Here is a 25,368-nt window from a genome sequence, read left to right as displayed (position 1 = left end):
ATTTCATTTTTTTAGTCGGATACTCCCAAAATATCAACAATACCATAATATCTGCACCACTGTATGGTGTTTTTAAATCACAACCGAAGCTTTTCGCTTGCGTCTGATCACTCAATACGGTCGTCTTTAGCAGGAATGTTCTCCTTACATAAAACGTATACAAGAGTTACGAGAAGGAATACTTATTCGTTATATTTTTTATCGAACATTCTGTGGATTCATTTTTTTTCGTTGGATACCAATTTTCGTGGATTTCGTGGGAACAGTTGAAACACGAAATTAAATGTTCAGTGAATGACAAATTTGCTCATGGATTGTATGCAGACTTCGGCCGAACCACGAAATCAAATATCCACGAACATACAAGTTCTCCCCAATCCACGAAAATTAGTACCCACGAAAATAAATGAATCCACAGTATATCAAATGCTAATGTGCTTTGTTTGTTTGCCTTTTTGTATTTTTCTATTGCATGTGATGTTGATCTGAACATCCCAACATTGTGTTATTGTATCATGGTAAATGTTTGTAAGTATACCTTTTTGTTTTTATATTTATTAGGGTAATGACACAAGTTTGACTGCTGTACCCCTATTTTTGACATTTTCACCTATAATAAATGTTTATTTTGTTAACAAAAAGCGTTGTCAATATAATGAAATTTACCTCTGTCATACAAGTGAGAGATTTAGCCTGCTATACGACAGATTTAATTCACCATGTTAGACATAATAAAATGCTTGTACTAAGTCGGGACAGTTGTTGTTCAGTTCGTTTGTGTAAGTATAGTACAAGGTGTCAAGAAGTAAAATCACAAAAATACTGAACTTAGAGGAAAATCAATTCGGAAAGTCCATAATCACATGGCAAAATCAAATAACAAAACGTCTCATAAACGAATAGACAAGAACTGTCATATTCCCGATTTGGTACAGGCATTTTCAAATGTTGAAAATTGTGGATTAAACCTGGTTCTATAGCGCTAACCCTCTCACTTTAATTACAATCTCATCAAACTCCGTTATATTTACATTGATGCGTTAAATAAACAGACACGATAAATAAAATAGTAAAAATATGGGTACATCAGTCTCATCGTATAACAATTTTAAAAGGAACAATTCAACAGAACACAAAAACATCTACTATCGACAGACACTTTTTATTGATTTGAGTGTCTGACGACAGGATATTTCAAATGTTTGTCATAATTATTGATAACAAATTATTGGTAGATTTCTTGTATTTCATTAAAATTGAATAAATTAAAGATTGAATAATTAGATATCGTGCCTAAGTTAACATTTCAAAATGTTATTATACGCCCGGGACGGGACGTATTATGGTATACCGTTGTGCGTCTGTCCGTCTGTCCGTCCGTCCGTACGTACGTACGTCGTCCACACTTCGGTCAATAACTCAAAAACACTTTCACCAATTTCCATGAAACTTAAGTGAATTGTTTAAATCTATTGACGTAAGCTCCCTTTCGTTTTTTTTTTATTTCAGATTTAAAGTTTTGTATTTATGGGGCTTTATTCATAAAAAAAGGGGGGATTTTCAACACTTCGGACAATAACTCAAAAAGGCTTTCACCAATGTCCATGAAACTTTGGTGAATTGTTTATATCTATTGACGTAAGCTCCCTTTTGGTTTTTTTTAATTTCAAATTTTAAGTTTTGGATTTATGGGGCTTTATTCATAAAAAACGGGGGATTTTTAACACTTCGGACAATAACTCAAAAAGGCTTTCACCAATGTCCATGAAACTTTGATGAATTGTTTATATCTATTGATGTAAGCTCCTTTTCAATTTTTATAAATTTCAGATTTTAAGTTTTGGATTTATGGGGCTTTATTCATGAAAAAAGGGGGATTTTTAACACTTCGGACAATAACTCAAAAAGGCTTTCACCAATGTCCATGAAACTTTGGTGAATTGTTTATATCTATTGATGTAACAAATAATACTTAATAAAATCTGATGAAAACATAAAATTTGTAAAATCTTTAGTTCAATTTAAAACATTAAATTTTGTTGTAAAAAATAGGTTCCATGAATGTCATACGTTTGTTCTATTATTGAATGGTTGCAAAGATGAAAGCACATTAGCAGTCCCTGAGATACTAACTGTTCCCTGAGGCATATATCATTTTATGATAACATTTTTACTATCTAACCTGTGGATAAAAATCAAATACTGTTTTTGCATATAGGATGTTTTACTCTTGTTAAAATTGGTTGCAATTGAAATCACAAATGATACCTTAGCATCGCAGCTTTTTTTAAAGAGTTAGATTTCGGTGGAAGGGTTGAGCGCAATAAAAAATGTAATAAAACATAACTAGTCTACAATAGCACATAATAAGTGAACAAGTGACAACATAAAAATCCTAACATGTGACTTAATATTCCTTAAATGTTACAGGGTGTAATTTTATGAAAAAAATAAAGAAATCAAGTCTCCTAAACATTTATCAATATGATCATCTTGTGAATATTCTAAACAATAAAAAGGTTCAATCAATATACCCCAAGAAAATTACCTTCTTTCAAACTACTATAAAATTTAGAAATCAGCCATAGAATCACTAAAACCCATAATCATATATCACTTTCCTTATATTGCATTGAAGACTTCTATGTTGTATGCCAATGTTAATGATATTTGTTTTTTTATGCTAAATTTCACTATTTCTTGTTGATCATATAAATTCATTAAAAGACAAGTTGAAAGAGTAACGGGCGAATCATGCGCTAAAGCGAAGCCCTATATTTTTCGATTGTCTTGAAATTATTCTTTAGTATACTGAAACAAGATCATACCGGGAAGCAAACCGACTTGAGATATTTAAGTTATAGATACCCTTTGAAAAATCATTGGATAGTATACATATCTGAAGTCATAAAGATTAATAAAACATAGGATTACAAACTATTTCAGAATTGCTAAACCATTGTTTATTATTGGATATATTGACGTGTGTATTGTTCAAGGATCAAACACAAACTAAATGGTATCATAGTAAAGCTCCTTAATGGATAGTGCTCCAAAATGGTATATATATGAAGACGTGTTAAAAAGAATTGTGTTTAGTTATGTACCAAACGTGATTCGAACGCAAAATGTTTACTTCAATAATAGTAAGGGTTTGAATCCGCTTTTCTTTCAGTTTACTTGCATATTCTCATTATTCTAAAAACAAATTCATATCAACGTTAATGATACTAGTATAAAGCATACCTCCACACAAATTTCCAGAAAAGCCAGGTTTGCATAAACATTGAAACATGCCATTCACCACTTCACATGAGCCTCCATTCAAACAGTTACGCCCAGTACAAGGTGTCACTGAAATTTTAAATGTGTGTCCTGATTATTAAAAATAATATAAAGAAATTTGAACACGGAACAATTCTTGATTTTCCTTTACATTTGAAAAAAGGAAAATAAACAATTTTATATTATGACCAAGTTTTCATGTTTGAACTGATTCAATTATCTTAAAAGTAAGCGTTTTATTCATCGTCACACAGTTCGTTGTAGGTTACATCTCTGTAAGACAATAATTAGTGGCATTTGTTTTCTTCAGAGTGCATTAAAGCGAGATATATATGAAATATATAGAACCTACACTTTCGAACATCAAAGGTTAATCGTTTGATGAAATAGATTTAAGAAGATCTGGTATGAGCGCCAATGAGACAACTCTCCATCCAAGTCATAATTTGCAAAAGTAAACCATAATTTGACAAATTTTGGTCTGTAACATGGAGCCTTGACTCTCAAAGAACAGTAAGCTACAACATGTATAACAGCCCTATAAATATGACTAATGTTAAAATCATTCGAACAGGATACCCTACGGTCTTATCAATAAAAAAAAAACGAGAAACACTCCACAACAGACATCAACAAACGAGAACTACTGAAATATGGTTCCTGATGTAGGACAGGTGCAAATAAATGCAGCGGGTTTAAACATTTTTAAAGGTAGCAACCTTCATTCTTACTTGAACCAATTGTGTTAAATCACAACATAGAACAAAATGTAAATATAAAAAACAAGGAAGTACAATTTTAGAGTACACGCAGTTACTGAAAGCAAGTTAAAAGACAAACAGCTAATAATATGAAAACATGTAATAAATAAATAAGTTATAATGTAATACATAGATAGAATAATCTCTATATAAAAAATGTTTTAATTCGACGATGACAAAGTCCAAAGGTGTGTCAATGTAAACTATAATCAAAGATCTAATTACAACATAAGTAAGATTACCTTTACTTATAAGTGTGCCTAAAGGTTCAATGAGTTAGATTTAGGTCAGGTTTAATCCACCATTTTCTACATTTGAAAATGCCTGTACCAAGTCAGGAATATGACAGTTCTTGTCTATTCGTTTTTAATGTGTTTTGTTATTTGATTTTTCCATGTGATTGTGGACTTTCCGTATTGATTTTCCTCTGAGTTCAGTATTTTTGTGATTTTACTTTTTAACTTGTACTAAGTAGTTCTTTTCGCGCTTTTAACACAATATAACCGTAAAATGAAGGATGTAAGATACCGTTTTAAATGACGGGTTAAATAGGTACGGCCACTAAAGGTACATCCAAATTTACTTATCACATCTTTGCTCCTATGAAATAATTTAGTAAATTCAAGTTTTAATTAATTCATGGTAACGAAGTCTCTAAAATGATAATTTACTAGTGATGTAATCATTATGTTCGTTAAAATCTATGATATCACTACACATTCGTGCATAACGAACTATTTTGGATACATAAACACCGCATGATGAAGCCAAAAGAACATCGCTGTCTATAAAAAGTCAACAAAAAATTAACAAATGGGAAGGATTAATTCGTCCCTTTTATCATAAATTTTTGAAATGTATAAACATAAAAAAGGACAATTACTGCTGTTTATATAAGATCATTTTAAAGTAAGTCCATTTATGTAAATTGCTGTAGTATATTTAATGAACTCTGGGTTATTTGACGAAAAAATATGACCAAGATGACGGTAAATATTGTTGTGTGTACAAATCAAATGTTTGAATATACATAAAAATATTTTTTTAATTAAAACCTTAATTACATTATTTCATGTTTCGTCGGATGAATTTATCATGAGATTTTGCAGAGAAAAAGTATAGTAACTGCGTCGTTGGATATACTTACGTGTGTTGTGTTCAATGGTAGAACATAAATAAATAACCTTCTAGTTCTTAATCGGATATTGTTCAGGAATGATATATATGCGAAGACAAAGTGATCCGAATGCAAAATGTTTATTTCAAAAGTAGTAATGGTTTCATTCTATTATTCTCTAAGTTTGTTTGTATATACCAAGTAGTCTAACATTTCCACTCTCAATGTTAACCAAATATTATGTAAACGTCTATGGTGTATAAGGCATACCTCTACACAGACGTCCAGAAAAGCCAGATTTGCATGAACAGTGAAACATGCCATTCCACACTTCACATGAGCCTCCGTTCAAACAGTTACGTCCAGTACAAGGTGTCACTGAATTTTAAAATATTTGTCATAATCATAAAAAAATATATTAATAGATTTTATTGTCTTACCCTTCCGGATCAATTGAGATCATCCCCAGTTTATGGTCGGATGTGTGTTGCTTAGTCTTTAGTTGTATGTTGTATTTTGCGTACTGTTGTATTCTATTGGTATTTTTCTGTTTTTATTTTCGACTTACTTGACGTTTGAATGTTCCTCCTATATCTTTTCCCTCTCCCTTCACAAAGACGCACATAATTGCCAAAATCGCATGCAAAATGAAAATGTATCAACACTACACATAAACCTCCGTTCAAAACCGTATATTGATTGAAATATTAATAAACTCTTTGATTAGTTAGACGCCTTATAAAACGTTATAACTACACTTTCGACCGATCACCTGCAAAATGGCTACATTATCAATGACCTAGTAGTCACTGCTTTGAATAAGAACTATGATACTTTTATATTGATATTTAAGAAATGTTTATTTGGTAAAAAAAAGGTCAGGTTTTTTTTTACATGAATATCCGTGCAGATGCATTTGACTAGCATTTAGAGTATTGCTTGTTCATGTTTTTGGCCACGGTCGTTGGCAATAAATTAAGTTTATATCTTCACTTATTGAATTTATATAATTTGATTAAACAGAATAAATATTTATACTTACAGGGTTGTTTTATTGCAGAAAATTTATTTTTTGTTGTTATGAATGTCACGACATTTGTTACAATTAATGTGATAAGAAAGCAACTTATAAAAAAAACAAGTAAGCGAAATTGAACGTGTATTGTTTGGCTATTATTGGTGTTAATGGACTGGTTATCTCGACTATTATGTGCAATATTGAGCTCTGTATATTCTGGATTTGTATTTGCAGCCGATGACATTTCTTCATATGCGATTTGACCATCAGCATCAACACATTCCGTGTACACTACATCAATATATTTCGTTTCTTTAGCATCCGGGAACATTTCTATATTAGCGGAGTGACCTTCAGCATCAAAACATTCCGAGTACACTACATCAATATTCGACGTTTCTTCAGCATTCGCGGGCATTTCTACATAAGCTGCATATTGACTTTCAGCATCAACACATTCCATGTACACTACATCGTTATGTTTTGATTCTTCATCGCCGATACTGTTGACAGATACACTTAGATTTACTGTCGACATCTCTGACAGTTTCCGTTTCTTACAAAGCTACACACATGTTGTTTATAAAGGAGACAGAAGCCTTTCATTCAATCTACTCTTGGTTATTACTAAAATAACAATGATTTCGATATAAAGGTTAACATATAAAATTATATAATTAAATGATAACTAAGTGTTTTCTAAAATCGGACACGAAATATCACCCTAACCGCACACTATACGGTCACCAATATTTGTAAACTTATAAGCTATACATATGAGAATAAGGGGATGTGGCATGCTTTCCAACGAAAGAAAAACCCACTTAAGCTCTCATGAAGAGGATTTTAGCAATTGTTAGATCCGTACAGCCTCCGACAATGAGAACAATCAATATTGTATAGTCGAATTTAATATGATATCGTTTGTATAATTTACAGATTATTAATTGTTTTCACTAAAGAAAGATGAATCCATTGACATAATGTGTAGAAGCTGTCGTTTTGCTTACGGGTTTAATCATTATATAACATAAGTTTAGTCTTAAAGGCATATTTTTTTTATTAGTTGTTAGTGGCTTTGAACTAGCTGTCAGATAACTGCGAGTGCTCTCAGATCTGTTCATTGTGTCTTTTTGTGTCGGGATGTATAAGTACCCGGCCACGCCCACTTGCATTTTTTGTCTATCTGATGAGTTAAGCCTTTTCCAACTGATTTTTATAGTTCGTTCTTATGTTTTTCTGTTATACCACTATCCCAGGTTAGGGGAGGGTTGTGATCCCGATTACATGTTTAACCCCGCCACATTATTTATGTATGTGCCTGTCCCAAGTCAGGAGCCTGTAATTCCGTGGTTGTCATTTGTTAATGTGTGACAAATTTGTTTTTCGTTCATTTTTCAACATAAATAAGGCCGTTAGTTTTCTCCTTTGGATTGTTTTACATTGTTTTATCGGGGCCTTTTATAACTGACTACGCGGTATGGGCTTTGCTCATTGTTGAAGGCCGTACGGTGACCTAAAGTTGTTAATGTTTGTGTCATTTTGGTCTTTTGTGGATAGTTGTCTCATTGGCAATCATACCATATTTCCTTTTTCATATGTATGCATATTTTATACACTTAAGCAATAGTTTCATTCAAATACCCACATACTGCAGTCTAAACAAAAAGTCAGAATTTTAAATTTTTTGTTCAATTTCTGCAAAACTGTCAGAAGATTTCGAAATATCATAGAACTTCAGAATTCTCTTTATTTCAAACAGTCATTTTCATACCGAATAATATCTGTCACTTGTAATGAACAATTAATGCGACTTTTCACAATATTCCTATTGATCAGTAGTATAAATTTTCGTTAAACGATTTTTAGCGTATCTTTGGTATCATTTCTTTTATTTGTTACATGCATTTCATGTTTCAACTCTTGCTTAACTTACAAACCATATTTTCTTAATAGTTAGGTTCACTTAAAATTGGCAATGCTTTAGAAACAGGTATCGTTTACCTCTTCGTGATAGTACATGTAGGGCTGTTCAGGCTGCATTGAATGAATATTCCAAGAAATGGAGAAAAATTCATGAACCATGTTCAGTAAGACTACCCGCTAACCATGTTCAGTAAGACTACCCTTTTTCAGGTTGTCTTTAGATTTCCGAATGTAACAATGCGTATGTCATTTTATCCGGTCTACACTCCTTGTAGAGAGTTTACAAGTAACTGTTTTATTATTGTAAATCGTCATAATACATGAATATTTCGCAATAGGCGTCCATTACATAAACCAACACACTGTTGAAAAATTCTCAATTCTTAATAGATTACTGGATTGACTTATTTCAAGAATTTAGCATATGCCCAAATGACTGATGTGAACTCATTATTTTTCACTTGCTTTTTATTGGTTCGTCTTATTCATTTAAACTTTGTTGGACAGTTTTCCCATATTTTTTTTTGTGGGTGCAGGTTAGCCACGAATGCAAGGGTACTTATCTCTAGCAATCAAATCAGGTTTCGTCAAGATTTATAAAAAAAAATTTAAAAGACAAACTTTTACCTTTTATGTAAATAATGATTTTTAATTTAATTTCTTCAGGTAAACTGTGAACTAATAAGACACAAAAAACAAACAACACGTTTTCCTATAACACTACCTATTGTTCTGCTTATAATCTCCCATGTACGCTAGTCAGAATAATAGAAAACACAATATAGTAATTACAAGTACGCAGACAGCAAAACTGCATTTACTAAATCAAAACATAAAAAAGATTACATTTCCTTCAATACACAAAATTTGTCCTTCACAAAAAAAATGAATCCCTAAGTTAACTAATTAGAAAGTAAAGTTGTCTTGGGAAAACCGTAAGAGCACGTCCAGTTTGAATATATTTGAAGCATGCAAAATCGAAAATAATGGTTTAACTGAATACCATTGATCTATTGTTGTTTATAATTTCTTATGTAATTTCACCCTTTTTTAATGCAAGTAATAGGTACTTTAAGCTAATTAAGCCTTGTAAATTCCCCAACAAAATTTACATAAACTTGATGATTCCATTGTTTCACATTCAGACAAATGAATATTATCATAATTTTGTATTATCATATAAATAATGGTTATCTTTGATAGCCTTTTAACACAATTGTAATACAGCACATTTGAAGTGACGCCACAAGCGATCTCCTTGACATACAACAAGTACAAAGATTGATAATTACATTGGTATCTTCCAACAAACATGATAAGTATGGTACAGATGTCAATGAATCTCTATAACATATCAAATATGTGTCACTTATTGGCCTTAAAAATAAACAAAATTCATGCTGTATAGTTGACTTAAAGGCCTCCGACAAGACAAAATTTGAACCGATTAAGCAAACAAAACGATGACCTGATTTATGACAAAACAATAATATGAACACTACTAAAGCAGACAAAAACCACTGAATTAAAGTCTCCTGTTTTTAGACAAGAACTTAAAGATTGATGGATTAATGTCAAGTGAGGTTTGATACGGAGTTTACTTTCTTGTCAATTTAAAAAAATAGTTTTAAATGAATGATTTTTTTACGTGATTGCTGTTTTGAAATTAAACAGAACGTTACTGGATATTTATATATTCCATAATTCAGTCATATCGACAAATTAAACTGACGTTTAAATAAATGCATTCGAAAACAAAATTATTTGTTTCTATAAATTTCACAATATTCACCGAAGTTCTTTAACAATATAAAACATAAAAAATAACAGACTTACAGAAATGATTTGGCTAATTTAGCTCAACGTTTTGTGCAATACATCTGGTCGACTGCTGATATTGTTTTCCAGTTTATTTATTATTTTAACAATTTATTTCAGAGTGTAAAACCCAAACAGGAAACTTTTATGAAGTTCCATATTTAATGTTATATATGTAACATATATTTCATCTATTTCTGGATATATTTGTAGAAATAGGATGAGAGTCAGGATTCGGTCATTTTCTTCCGTTTTTACTATAGATAAGTGGTTTTTATTTGTTGTAAGTAAAATTTTCACAAGTGTTTTCATTTCCTTTGACATGGGCGTTCCATCTACTTTAGTTTGATACTTCAGATAAAAAATATTCATTAATCGATTACCATTTAAACAGAATAAACGCGTATAAAGTTGATCAATAAAACAAATTAGTACAGAATTATATTGGTTAAATTTGTAGCAAAAAATTAACGTTTAATAATTTCAATGCGTCCGAAGCGCTTTTCTGGATTTACCTTCATCAGGAACGCTCAAAGCAAAACATTTGAAATCCGAGGATGTATAAATACTAAAACCGTTGAAGAGCTATATGACATAAATACCTAAAATTGTTGCCAAATTCATCTTAAGACAATTTTGCCTCAAGTAGTTGAAACCTTAGTTTCCTAATAATTTCAAATTTATAAACGAACAATTTTAGAAAAGTGTGTTAAATCATGTCAGTACCAAAGTACTGACTACTGAGCTGATGATACCCTCGGGGACTTATAGTCCACCAGCAGAGGTATCGACCCAATGATGTAAAAAATTGAAAACAACAAGTTAAATAATTCCAATGCGTTCGAAGCGCTTTTCTAGTTTACCTGCATCGGGAACGCTCTTAGCCAAACATTGAAAATCCGAGGATGTATAAGTACCGAAATCGTTGAAATCATTACAAAGCAGTGTTCGTATTCATATCTGATATATATATTCTCGTCCTGGTTGAAACGTAAAGACGATTCGTTAGTTTTGATGACTTTTCGTTTATGGAATTTTAAAGCCAAAATATTTATCAAATGATATCTATTTTAATATGTGGCATTATAATGCATTTACTTTATTTTAAGCTGCTTGAAACCGGATTTTACTGCGAAAATAGGCGTCGCTGTGCAAACCGAATTTGTTACATTGAAATCTTCAATTTAAGAATGCCAAGCTTAAATACAATACAGTAAACCTAAAAAAATAAAGTACACCAAGGAAACAATTGAGTATTAAAGAATTAGTTCCTTTTGGCAGCGTAGAAGGAGGGGTTATTCCAGGAAAAGAAACCAACACGGTATTGACAATGGTTGGATGGATTGAGAACTGAGTTAATTGAATACGTCTTGATATTGTCAGCTTTATAACTGACATACAGGTTTAACTCCGGAAATCACCATTCTTTGTTTAAACTTAAGCCTCATGATATTAGATTTGCAAATAGGCGCTTGCAATGTTTTCTTCTTTTCACACCGTTATTTTAACCTACGCTTTTCTCACATGATGGCAGCTTTAATTATCTGTACCAATGCTGTAAGACCACAACATATATAAGATTTTTTTTTTTTAAAGTGATGCCTTTCCTACGTATTTGAGGACTTTTGTCTTTTTTGCATTTAAGGACTAACCGATTTTCTTATTGAGCATTATAAAAGTACACAAAAAGCATAAGAATTAGAAGGAAAACAGAAACATAACAGGTGTTATACTTCAAAAATAAATTTCTCAAACAATATTTGCATGCACCTTTTAAACAAAAGAGATTTTGAAAGATACCTTCTTGCAACAAAAATATTGATCTATTATAAATTATTTAAATATTTAAAACACTAAATAAAAAACTCTTTCTAAGATAAGTACATTTTGTCAAACCTGTTGAAATTTTATTAAAAATAGTATTTCACATGCTAAATTTTACGGTAATTTTGTTCCATTCGTTTTTGATGCGATTTGTTATGTAATTTTGCCATTTGATTATGGACTTTCCGAATTGATTTTCCTCTAAGTTCAGTATTTTTGTGATTTTACTTTTTATTCTTATAGAGCGAAACTCACTATGTGATACGTGTATGAAACTCAGCAAACCTTTAAACAAACTTATTCGTAAAGTTGATCTTTGGTCATGGTTCTTTTTATCTAACAATAGACAACAATGGGGATCTTTTGGCGAACTTTATCTATGGGTATTACATCTATGGTCTAACCAAAATCCATACATCATACGGTGATTCTTTCTGTCTAGTTTCTGGAATGCATGTACCACCAACATAAAGCAGTTGCCACCAAATTGAGAACTAATCTTCACAGAATCAATATGATTGGCCTGGAATAGATGAAACCCATGGTCCCTTTTATAACTCTTTATCACTGGACCAACCACAATAAAACAGCATGTATACCAATATGTCACCAATTTTAATGTTAGGAATAAATCTCAGATCAGCGGACCACACAATACTAGAAACCTCTAGAGCTATGACCTCCTTTCTCCCCTGTAACAATTGTAAGCCTTGTCAAACTTAAAATGGTTATGTCAGGTTCCACGTTGTTCTCCTCGTTCAAAAAGGCAATTGAAGTTCCAATGCTATATCGCAAAGTTTAACCAGTTGATTTTTTCTATAAAAGTAACACGTTACCCCTCTCTTTTGCAGAAAACCTTTCAAATCGTTTACATTTTGAAATGTGAAGGACATTTTCGTCTTACCGGAAATGAACATGCCCCGGTGTCACATTGCTAAGGTACAAACTAAGAACCGAAAATGTACGGAATCGATTACCTCGAAAAATGTATATTAAATATGCATTGATTTATTCATAGTTCACTTTGTAAAATAACTTAAATGTATATTGCTGATTTTGTGAGATGAATAAAACACATGACTTAAAAACTATTTGTATTATGATTATTGTTATTATTATAATCAAATTATGTTAAAAAGAATATTCTTGACATGGAAGTACAGTCAAAGTTGCCATGACTTATGCAATGCCAAATAAAAGTATCGACAAGCAGAAGAGTAGTTATGGTATGTGTCATTATTTATATAGAGAACGCAATATATAATTAAACAATAAACGTATATGGTTATATATACCTAAAACCATTCAAATTAGTAATGTAATTTGTCGATGACAAAGAGGATATTTGTGGCGAGGTTAAATATTTAAGGTTTCTTTCTACCAAATCATAGTACATGTACGTTACATCCGGTTGCAAACGACAATCTGTTCCTTGAAAAATATTCCCTTGAATTTGACAGTTGTATGTTATCAATCCGACATTTCATTGCAGTAAAACATTTCTTGGTCATAAACATATATCTTGGGTATTTCAAAGTACCATTTTTTTATTTGGGTTTCTATAAAATACTTCGGAATCTTGAAATTACACATGTTTACCAAAGTTTGTAAACAGATAACAAGAGAGGTAAACATTTGATTAACTTCCAGGTTTTTTTCTTATATGCAATGGAATGTTCTGTGATTTTTTTCTATAGAGCTGTGCAGGATAACACTTTATTCATGCCAATAATTCTTTGTTATTTGAAAAAAAGATAAATTAATTACAATTTTTTGAAAAGTGAAAATTTAACAATGACTTATAGGTGGAAGTCAATGGTGGTATTACACCTTTAAAAGATCTTTTACAACCTTAATAAGACTAACTTTACTAAGAAGTGTGTGTAAAGGTTCGATGAGTTTACACGTATCACATGATTGTCGCTCCTTAAGTATTAAAATACCGTAAAATTTAGCTTGTGAAATACTATTTTTAATAAAAATTTCTACAAGTTTGACCAAATGTATGTATCTTTGAAAGAGTTTATTATTTCGTTTTTGAATAGCTTATAAGTAACAAAATCCCTGACTTAATTATTTATACATAGATTAATATTTTTGATGCAAGAAGGTTTACAACTTATTTTAAAATCACTTTTTTTAGACGGTGCATGCACTTTATTGTTGTTTACCTAACGTCATTTGGAAAATATTTCATGCATTTTTTTGGCCACTAAAATCATGCAATAAATCAAATAGGTCAATTCTATTTGGACGAAGGGTGGTAATATGATTTTCCACTAGAACCTTTATTTGTCACGAACTAACCCCTAAAGATGTTAATACATGAGTTCTTGTGCGTAAATCGAGCTTTCTATCCTGTTTTTTAAACGCAAACCAAAATGAAATTACTATTAAGGATTTTTGCAAATAAGTCACTTCTAATGTCTTGCAGTTTAAATTTTAACTTAAACAATAATAGTTGAAGCTATATTTACTTTACGAATAAGTTTGTTTAAAGGTTTACTGAGTTTCATACACGTATCACATAGTGATTTTCGCTCTATAAGTATAAAAAGTAAAATCACAAAAATACTGAACTTAGAGGAAAATCAATTCGGAAAGTCCATAATCAAATGGCAAAATTACATAACAAATCGCATCAAAAACGAATGGAACAAAATTACCGTAAAATTAAGCATGTTTGACAGGTTTGACAAAATGTACGTATCTTTGAAAGAGTTTATCATTTAGTGTTCTAAGTAATTAAATAATTTATAATAGATCAATATTTTTGATGCAAGAAGATTTATGATATCTTTTAAAATCTCTTTTGTTTAAAAGGCGCATGCACAAAATTGTTGTGTACCTAACGTCAATTCTATTTGGACGAAGGGTGGTAATATGATTTTCCACTAAAACCTTTATTTGTCACGAACTAACCCCTAAAGATGTTAATACATGAGTTCTTGTGCGTAAATCGAGCTTTCTATCCTGTTTTTTAAACGCAAACCAAAATGAAATTGCTATTCAGGATTTTTGCAAATAAGTCACTTCTTATGTCTTGCAGTTTAAATTTTAACTTAAACAATAATATTTGAAGCTATTTTGGATGTGAAATAGTAATATTCTGATGAAAAAATATTTTTGAAGCATAAATAAAGGCAACAGTAGTATACCGCTGTTCAAAACTCATAAATCTATGCACAAAAAACAAAATCGGGGTAACAAACTAAAACCAAGAGAAACGCATTAAATATAAGAGGAAAAAAACGCTAAAATGTAACACACACAGAAACGGACCGAGCATCAGACAAAATCCCAAAAGAATAACAAATATAACATCAAAACCAAATACATGAATTTGGGATAGACAGGTACAGTGACACGTCTTATCGCAATGCGAATTTACACTCAAAAATAAGAGAAAACAAACGACGCTTCGTTTAAATGTAACACACACAGAAACGAACTATAATATAACAGTGGCCATATTTCTGACTTAGTACAGGACATTTTAAAAGCTGTTCTGTTTTCCTTCAAATTATTGTGCTTTTTTGTGTACTTTTGTAATGCTCAGTAAGAAAATCGATTAATCTTAAGATACAATAGACAAATCATAGGAAAGGCATCCCTTTTTTATTAAAAATCTTATATATGCTGTTGTCTTACAGCATTGATACAGATAAGTTAAAGCTGCCGCCTTGCAATCAACGTAGATTTAATAACGTGGTCAAAAGATGAAACCATTGCTAGCTTTTTTTGCAAATCTAATATCATAAGGCTTAAGTTTAAACGAAGATTATTTGATTTCTAATGTTAGACCTGTATGACATTTATAAAGCTGACACATATGAGGATTATTCAATTAACTCCTTATATCATCAGTCATTTGAAAAGGCAGAAACCAGTTCTCCATCCATCTAACCATTGTCAATAACGTATTGGTTTCTTTTCCTAGATTACCCTCTCCTTCATCTGGCGCCAAAAGGTACTAATAATTTCATACTCAATTGTTACCTTGGTGTGCTTTATCTTATACGGTTAACTGTAATGTATTTTACTCTTGTTTTCGTAAATCGAAGATTTCAATGTCGCAAATTCGGTTTACACAGCAACGCGTATTGGCGCAGTAAAATCAGGTTTTACTAAGGACAAACATATTAACATAAATTACAGTGAACGCATTATAATGCCACTTATTCAAATAGATTTCATTTGATGAATATATGGGCTCTAAAATTCTATAAATGAAAAGTCTGCGAAACTGATGAAACGTCTTCACGTGTCAACCAGGATGAAAACATATATATGAGATATGAATACGAAAATTTCTTTGTAATGGTTTGCTACAGATTTAACAAATATTGTTCTGTCTGAATTTGATTTACGGACCAACTTAATACGACTTTATTATCTTTATATGGTAATGGTTAATTGTAACAGTATATCTGAAGTATCAAACTGATGTAGAAAGGAAAATTAAAAAAAAATACTGAACTCAAATAGTAAATTCAAAACGGAATGTCCCTAATCAAAAGGCAAAATCAAATAATAAAACACATCAAACGAATGGACAACAACTGTCATTGGAACCTCCAAATCAAAGAAAGTAAAAACACTTGTGAAACTCTTACTTATACACATGAAAACACTTATTTACAGTACAAACGGAAGAAAATGACAAGTCCGGATCGTGACTCTCAACCTAGTTCTACAAGTATACCCAGAAATGAATGAAATATATGTTACAAGTATAACACGAACTATGGAACTTGATAAAAGTTTCCTGTTTGGGTTTAACACTTCGATTGGATTTTTTTTTTTTTTTTTTTTTTTTTATCTAAAATCTGATTTATTGCACTATTGCTGTTATAATTAATACCATGTCTACAGCATTTGACAGGGCATCCCTGAAGCGTTAGTTTTACTGAACAAACAGGGAGATTGTTCAGTAAATTAATAATAATAATAAATGGTTAGATTTACATGTTACAATATTGTGTATACAGATTATACAGATTACTACAGAAATTATTTTCCGAAAAAAAATACATTCGTGAACCGCTTTGACTCTGTATATATGCTAGTTGACCTGGTCATGACCTAATGATCAAGGATTACACGATGGAGGTAAATTAACAGTCGAAGCAGTTTGTTATATAATAATTATGTAGGTGAACATACTTGGTTACGAATTGAAGTACATTATATAAGTATATTTATTTATGAGTATGTGATATATTAAATAGAGGATGCGTCAGGATAGTAGGGGTTTAATCTTTATGACTGATCATGATCATGACGAAGTCCACAACACGTGGTTTTAAGATTAAATAATATACAGACACATGTATTGCTGAATAAATTAGCATATGGCGTATATGCGAGAATAATAATTATATGTACAAGCTTATTTCTTTCAAAATTTTACCATGTTTACCACCTGAAAGTGTTGAAATATTTAAGTAGTTCAAAAAATCTTTTTTGAACAGGGCATACACATCAAAATTTGTAGTTTTATAATTTGAACTGTGAGTGCACTTGTGGATAGAAAATGTAATGAGTGTCACTAACAGATTTATATCATAATAATTGATATCACAGATTTTATATCCTATAAATGAGATTTCTGTAGTTTAGGATATGATGACCTATTTTGACTTTATTTAATAGTATTTTGATCTTTTCCCAAAAAGTAACGACATTCTAGGAAAAATTGTTTATAATCTTCTGTTACATTACATAAGTCGCATTTACTGTCTTCTTTTATCTTCCATTGAAAAAGCAATTGTTTGCAAGGAAGGATATGATGCAGCAATTTCCATTTAAATATTTTTAATCTGTTATCTTTTAAATAAGTAAATATAAAGTTTAGCATTGATTTAATTGGAATTAACGAATCTAAATTAAGGACACGTTTCCATTTAAAGAAACCTGGAGGCGTGTCTTCATTTCCACTATTAATGTGTGTGTATATCTGTTTTGTTTCCCTTACTTGTAATATAATTTTCTTATTTTTTTCTTTTGTATTAATGCAAAGGTTATGTTTATTTTTTACTTTTGATTTTATTGATTTTTCTGATTTAAGTACCTTGAGCCATTCATTTGGTAAGGCATAATTAAGTTTTGAAATTTCAAATATTAAATTAGATTTTGAGGATATTTTATTAGATATTATTTCTTGAGAGATATTACCATTTTGGTCTATTATATCTTTAACGTATATAAAACCTTCTTTTATCCAATTTATAAAAACTAAACATTTTCCTTGAAATTTTATCAGTTTGTTTCCCCATAAGATTTGTTGTCTAATGTTTTTAAAATTCATATTGAGTTTGGTATTATTTAAATTTTGTACTTTGAACCAAGACTTTACAATTTCTAAGTAGAATTTTGGTAAAGTTTTATGTAGGTTTTGTATTGAGTAAATGTTGTCTAGATTCATGTAAAGTAGCATGAAATTAGCACCAAATTTATTAAAGTAAAATGTCGGAATTACTTTCCAGTTAGCAAAATCATCTGCAGTAAGTCTTTTTATCCATGCTATTTGTAGTGCAGTTATATAATTGTCTATATCTGTCATTTTAAGCCCTCCCTCAGTAGTATTTTTGCTAAGGGTGGTTCGTTTGACCTTTTCTCGTTTACCATCCCATATAAAATTGTAGATAATAGTTTTAAACTGTTGAATAAATTCATGTGGTAGGTTTGTGACTGAAGCTGTATATGTAAGGTTAGGTATAAGAAGAGATTTTACAACTGTTATTTTACCTATCATTGTAAGATTTCTTTTTTTCCAATTACTTATTAATTTGTCACATTTCTGTATTATTTTTTCAGTATTCAGCTTATCACATTCAGCTCGAACTGTTTCAAAATAAACTCCTAGACTTTTTATTGGTCCTTTATTCCATGTTATATTTTCGAACTTATCTTTACAATGTTTTAAATTTTCCTAACCAAATGCCCTCAGTTTTTGATCTATTTAATTTTAAACCTGATAGAGTTCCAAAGATTTCAATAATATTAAGAGTGTGACGTACTTCATCTTTTGATTTTAGAAAAAGTGTTGTGTCGTCAGCTAATTGAGAAATCTTTAAACTATGTGTTTTAGTATCTAGTTTAATTTGAAAACCTTTGATGATGTTGTCTTGTCTTATTCTGCAGGACAAAATTTCTACAGCAATAACAAAAATCAGGGAACTTAACGGGCAGCCTTGTCTAATACCGCGTTTAATGTTATATGGTGATGAGACCCACCCATTGTTTAACATACAACCGGATATGTCTTTGTACAGAGTTTTAACCCATTTGATAAAAGGGTTTTGAAGGCCGAATTTCTTGAGTGCTTCATACATAAATGGCCATTCCAATGAGTCAAAGGCCTTGGAAAAATCTATGAAGAGCAATGATCCTTCAATATTAAAGTGTTCTGCATGGTCTATTATGTCTTGAATTTGACGAATGTTGAAACCTATATACCTATTTTTTATGTAACCATTTTGGTCACTATGGATGATTTTAGTTAGTATTGGTTTAAGACGTTGTGCTAAAGAATATGCCATAAGCTTTGTATCAACATTGAGTAAAGTAATTGGTCTATAGTTGTCTAAAAGAAGTGGGTTACCCTTTTTATATAATAAAGAGACTACTCCTATTTTTTGTAGTTTGCTCATTTCTTCCTTTTGATAGCATGTGTTAAAAACTTTAACAACAATTTCTTTTAAATTTGTCCAGAAGGTTCGATAAAATTCTACACTGATCCCGTCGATGCCCGGTGATTTATTTAATTTCATAGATTTAATAGCTTCTGTACATTCTTTTATGGTAAGCTCCCCTTCTAGATTTTGAGTTTCCTCATGAGAAAGAGTTTTATCTACTTTTGTTTCTGTTATATATTTTTTTATTTCATTTTCATTAGGATTTGTACCTTTATATAAATTTTCATAGAAGTTTTTTTCTAACTTTAAAATTTCAGATGAATCTGTTATAATTTCTCCTTTTTCATTCGTGAGTGCAGAAATATTTTTATGAGTTTGTCTGGATTTTTCAAGGCCTATAAAAAAAATTGTGTTTTTTTTCTCCTTCTTCTGTCCATTTTACACGTGATCTAACCTGAGCTCCCTTTGCTTCATTTATGTAGAGGTTCTCTAGTTTTTTCTCAGCATTGTTTATTGTATTTTGAACATTATTATCCTGTAAGTTTTCTACATTTTCGTTCAATTTTTTTAATGAAAGTTCTAATTTAATTATTTCATTTTTATTTTCAGCTTGTTTTTGCCTACAGTATTTAATGGTTATGTCTCTTACTTCAGCTTTAAAAACGTCCCACTTAACTCGAGGATCTACAGCCGTAGTAAGTATTTTTTGTTTATAAGTTTGAATTAGGTTATTAATGAAATTTTGATATTTTGTGTCATTCAATATACTGTTATTAATTTTAAAGATTGGATTTGTTAAAAGACTAGATATAACTGAAATACGATATCAGCAGTCGACCAGAGGATATGCTCACATCGTTGAGCTAAATTTGACAAATTATTTTTGTTAATTTGTTATTTGTTATATTTTATATTGTTTAAGATACTGTAAAACTTCAAGGAACAACTAATTTTGCTTCGGAGTGCATTTATTTATAAATCAGTTTTATTTGTAGATGTGGCTGTATTGACGTCAAAATTAAGTCAGGAACCTTGCATAATACAATCCCGTCTTTACTACTACATAATTTAATTGAATTTGCCATTGTTAAAAATTTCTGACAAGTTGATGATATTCATCAAACCTCCTAAAGATCATCTTACTGACTGTTCGACAGTAAACCACTTTCTAAAATGTGGCGTCCATTTCACAGTGTGGAATGTATAAATACGCAGTCTCGTTCTGTTTAGTTCCTTTAATGTAATAACGAAGGAATTTCATTCATTTAAAACTAATGTAATATCAACTGTCCTTAATTTTGTTTTAAATCGACAAGGAAGCAATCTCTGTAGCAAACCTGACTTGACATTAATACATCAATCTTTAAGTTCATGTCCAAAGACATGAGCCTTTAGTTGGATGAGTTTTGATAGTTTTTGCTGCTATATTAGTTTTCCATATTATTGTTTTGTCAAAGATTAGGTCATTGCTTTGTTTACGTGGACTGTTTAAATGTTGTCATATCGGAGGCTTTTATGTCAATTATACAGCATGAATTTTGTTTATTTTTAAAGCCAACCAGTGACCAATATAACTCCATGTTATATTAATTTATTGACATTCATACCATACTTATCATGTTTGTTGGAAGATACCCATATAATTATCAATCTTTGTACATGTTGTATGTCAAAGTGCGCGATAGTGACGTCACTTTGGTGGGGTTTAAGTTGTTAATTATTTACTTTTTTATGTTGTGTTATGTTTACTATTGTTTTTCTGTTTGTCCTTTTAAATTTTTAGCCATGTCGTTGTTTGTTTATTATCATTTTTAAGTTTGACTGTCCCTCTGGCATAGTGTGTCCCTCTTTTAAAGGTGTTGCATTACAATTGTCTTAAAAGGCTTCAAAAATGTAACAAGTATTATAATTTTACTTATATGACAATACAAAATTATAGTAATATTCATTTGTGTGAATGTTTAACAATTGGATCATCAACGATTAGTCTATGTTGGGTTTTTTTAGAATTTACAAGGCTAAATAAGCTCACAATACCTTTTATTTGCATTTAAAACCAGAAAGCAATTATTAACCATACTAGATCAATTGTATTTAGTTTACCATGAACCCTGAAGAGGTATTTTCGATTTTGCATACTTTAAATATATTCGAACCAGCCGTGCGTTAACAGTATTGAAAATATTGATTCACGATCTGCGACTGCAGTCATTTATGTTAAACTTATGTTTCATTCCTCCAATTACCAAGAACCAGGAAAGGTTGTCATCTGTATCCCAAGACAACTGTAATTCTAAATTAATTAACTGTGGGATAAATTTATTTTTGTGAAGGCCAATTTTCGTAGATTGAAGGAAAATGTATTCATTTTTTATGTTTAGAATTCGTAAATGCAGTTTTGCCGTCTACGTACGGTGTCTTCTGGTAATGACTACATTTTGTATACTATTATTCTGGCTATCCTACATGGGAGATTATGAGAAGAACAATATGTAGTGTTATAGGAAAATGTGTTGTTCGTTATTTGTGTCTAATTAGTTCACAGGTATATTTAATTGAAAATTATTATTTATATGAAAGGTAAAACTTTTTTGTTTGTTTTTTTAATTTGGTTGGGAAACGTGTATGTATTCATGTAAAACTAAGAATTTCTAATATTGAATTTCTTGATTTTTTTTATTTTAAAGAACATTCTCAACTTTAACTTCAATCTCATTGTTTGAATAAGTTATGAGTTACAACAAATACATCGGCAACAAAACTTAGATTCAAAATTCAAACATTTTATAGTCTGTAGAAATGTGGTGAAAGGTCGAATCAGTGTTTGATTATAAGGGACAGAGTATATTCTTTTTGAAAATATCTGTGGGAAAGAGAATTCGGCAGTTAATGATATTTGAAATTTTTCTGTCAGTTTTTTCAGAAATTAAACAACAAATTTAAAATTCTGACTTTTTATTAAGACTGCAGTATGTGGATATATGAATAAAACTATTACTTGATTGTATAAAGTATACATACAAATGTTATATAAAGATTAAACCATTAATCAAAACGACAGCTTCTACATATTAATGTCAAAGCTCTCTTTTGTGAATTTTTTTTTTACCTAAACTGTAAATTAAACAAAAGATATCATTTTAAATTCGACTATACGATATTGATTAATCTGATTGTCGGAAGCTGTACGGATCTTACTATTGCTAAAATTCTCTTCATGTGAGCTTAAGTGGGTATTTCTTACATTGGAAAGTATACCACATCCCCTTATTCGTATATGCATAGCTTATAAGTTTACAAATACTGTTGACCGTGTATTGTGCTGTTATGATGATTTTTCGTTTCCGATTTAAGCAAACCCTTAGTATTCATATAATATATAATTTTATATGTTAACCCTTATATCGAAATCATTGTTATTTTAGCAATAAACAAAAGTAGATTTAACGAAAGGCTGATATATCCTATTTAAACAACATTTGTTTAGCTTTGTAAGAAACGGAAACTGGGCGAGATGGCGACAGCAAAATCAAGTGTATATGTCAACAATATCGTCGATGAAGAAACAACACATAGCGATGTTGTGTACATGGAATGTGTTGGTGCTGAAGATCAATATGCAGCTTATGAAGAAATGCCCTCAGATGCTGAAGAAACGACACATATTGATGTAGTGTACACGGAATGTTTTGATGCTGAACATCAATCCGCTCATATAGAAATGTTCCCGGATGTTGAAGAAACGACACATATTGAGGTAGTGTACACGGAATGTTTTGATGATGAAGGTCAATCCGCGTATGAAGAAATGTCCCCAGGTGCAACTACAAATCCAGCATATACTGATCTTAATATTGCAAATACTAGGCGAGATAATCAGTCCATTCAAACCAATAACAGCCGGAGTCGAACAATACACGTTCAATATCGGTTACTGATTTTGATAAGTTGCTTTTTGATCATGTTAGTTGTAACAAATGTCGTAACATTCATTACAACAAAAGATAAAATTTCTCCAATAAAAAAAAATTGTAAGTACATAATATCAATATTTATTTTGTTTAATAAAATTGATCTAAATTCAATTAAGTGACATATATACTTCACTTTTTGTAAGCGACCGCGGGCTAAACCATAATCAAACAATACTAGCCAAAAACATCTGCAAGGATAGTCATAGAAGTACAAAATATTGACATCTTTTTACCAAATAAACATTTCTTAAATATCAATATAAAAGTAATATAATCGTTGTTGTTTAAAGCAGCGACTCCCTAGTCATTAAAAATTTAGCCATTTTGCAGTTCATAAGTCGAAAGTGTAGTTATAACCTTTTATAAGGCGTCAAACTTATCAATGAGTTTGTTTACAACAATATTAGGAAAAGAAATATTCATTTGCAAGTAGGTCAACATTTCGGGATTTTCCGGAACCTGTTGCACCCATCAATTTCAACACTGACTAAGCTCTCTCCAACACGATATTTATATGTTCTCAATCAGAGTATTTATATTACAAATTTGCTTAAAATAATGATGGAAAGGTTTTTAATATTAGTCGCAATAGGTTTTCTTTCCAGTTCTGTAAACATTTTCGAAATTTTCTTTTGACCGATGCTGACAATTTGCACACCACTCAATTTGAGAATCGACTAAGCTCGCCGTCTTCTCATAAATGCTCCATCCTTGTGTTTATATTAAATACATGCTGGAAAGGCTTAGGTTCTGTAAAACATATCATTGAATTTTTGTATCCTGCAATTAGGTGTCTTACTATAATAAAGATACAGCCCTACAGATATCGCTATGCTGTATCTGTATAGGTATACTATACAGGATTCCGTACAATATAGTTAGTATACACCCGGTAATAAGTCTAATTTTGCATGCCACATTCGTGGAAGGGGAACTTGATCTAAATCCAAACAAAATTAACAAGAAAATATAAAGATAATTTAAAAGAATTCACAAAACAAATACACTGACGGAATCAAATCATTACTATGGCTCAAAGTAAACATTTCGCGCACTAATTGTGTTTTGAAAAAAAAAAACACCATTAACAGAATTATTTTATTTCCCGACAATTTACACCACATAACCACACTTTGGAAATAATGACGACATGTTTCAGCATTGTTGAGCAATATCTGTTTTAGAGCTTCACTCAGTTGATATCTAATCAGCGTTCTATTATGAAATTCACACTTAAACAGAGTCTTTATCACACGAAGATGTCACAATACGTCAAGTATCGTCATAAATATTTCCGACGTCACAGTAATTATGTGTTATTCGTTGGTTTAATTTTCCTGTTTGACTTGAAATATATATAAGCTCTCTTCGAAAGGGTAGTTACTATATTTTTATAGATGTATTATATATATCACGCGACGGTGTGTAGCGGCAATATTTCATTTCAGCATATACCATAACCCTCGACACAGTTTAAACAAACATTGAATTCAGTATAGTTTGTCATGATATCAATATAGAGGTTTACTCTACTTTCTCCAATTTTATGGAATACTTAGACTTGAAATATAAAATGTTGTTTTTCATTTTTTTTTATAATAATGACGACCCTTTTAAATGTTAGTGACATGTTGTATTGAAAGTAACTGTTAAAACGGAGGATCACGTGCTGTGTTGGGTGGCTTGTTTTACTGTTCATGCGATTCTGGGTTTTCAGGACGTTTGTGTGAAGAAGGTATGTCTTTGATAGGAATAGTCGTGGATAAAAATACAGTGAGATTGAAAGAAATTAAATATCGTTATGGTTATTGCGCGCTTCTGAGAAACCAATTTTGATAGAAATTTCAAGGAATCATGGTAGTATTACTGATCAATAACTATTTAAAAGAATTTCAGCTGATCATACTTTGAAATAAAGATAATAACAATACTACTTCTAATACTAAAAGTTATAAATAAAATAAATCACCGCAAATGATAACCGTAAACGGAGAAAACAGATATC

General features: G+C 30.7%; 1 protein-coding gene across 1 annotated transcript; it reads right to left on the bottom strand.

Moving 5' to 3' along the window:
* Positions 1-2,177: 2,177 nt before the first annotated feature.
* On the bottom strand, positions 2,178-10,094 carry LOC134687822 (protein eyes shut homolog). The gene is made up of 5 exons (XM_063548281.1): positions 9,944-10,094; positions 6,206-6,808; positions 5,434-5,541; positions 3,247-3,354; positions 2,178-2,182 (listed from the first exon to the last, which is right to left on the bottom strand). The coding sequence occupies exons 2-5, from the start codon at positions 6,717-6,719 to the stop codon at positions 2,178-2,180; spliced, it is 735 nt and encodes a 244-aa protein (XP_063404351.1). The 5' UTR covers positions 6,720-6,808; positions 9,944-10,094.
* Between the last annotated feature and the right edge of the window lie 15,274 nt (positions 10,095-25,368).

Source organism: Mytilus trossulus, chromosome 10 (assembly GCF_036588685.1).
Source record: "Mytilus trossulus isolate FHL-02 chromosome 10, PNRI_Mtr1.1.1.hap1, whole genome shotgun sequence".
Classification (NCBI taxonomy): Eukaryota; Metazoa; Mollusca; class Bivalvia; order Mytilida; family Mytilidae; genus Mytilus; species Mytilus trossulus.
This window is presented reverse-complemented; position numbering and strand designations above follow the sequence as displayed.

Coding starts and splice junctions, on each gene's coding strand:
- LOC134687822 (XM_063548281.1), bottom strand. CDS start 6,719: ATGTCGACAGTAAATCTAAGTGTATCTGTCAACAGTATCGGCGATGAA. Junction 5,542..6,205: donor TTCTGCAATAAAACAACCCT/GTAAGTATAAAT, acceptor TTTAAAATTCAG/TGACACCTTGTACTGGACGT. Junction 3,355..5,433: donor TTCTGGACGTCTGTGTAGAG/GTATGCCTTATA, acceptor TTAAAATTTCAG/TGACACCTTGTACTGGGCGT.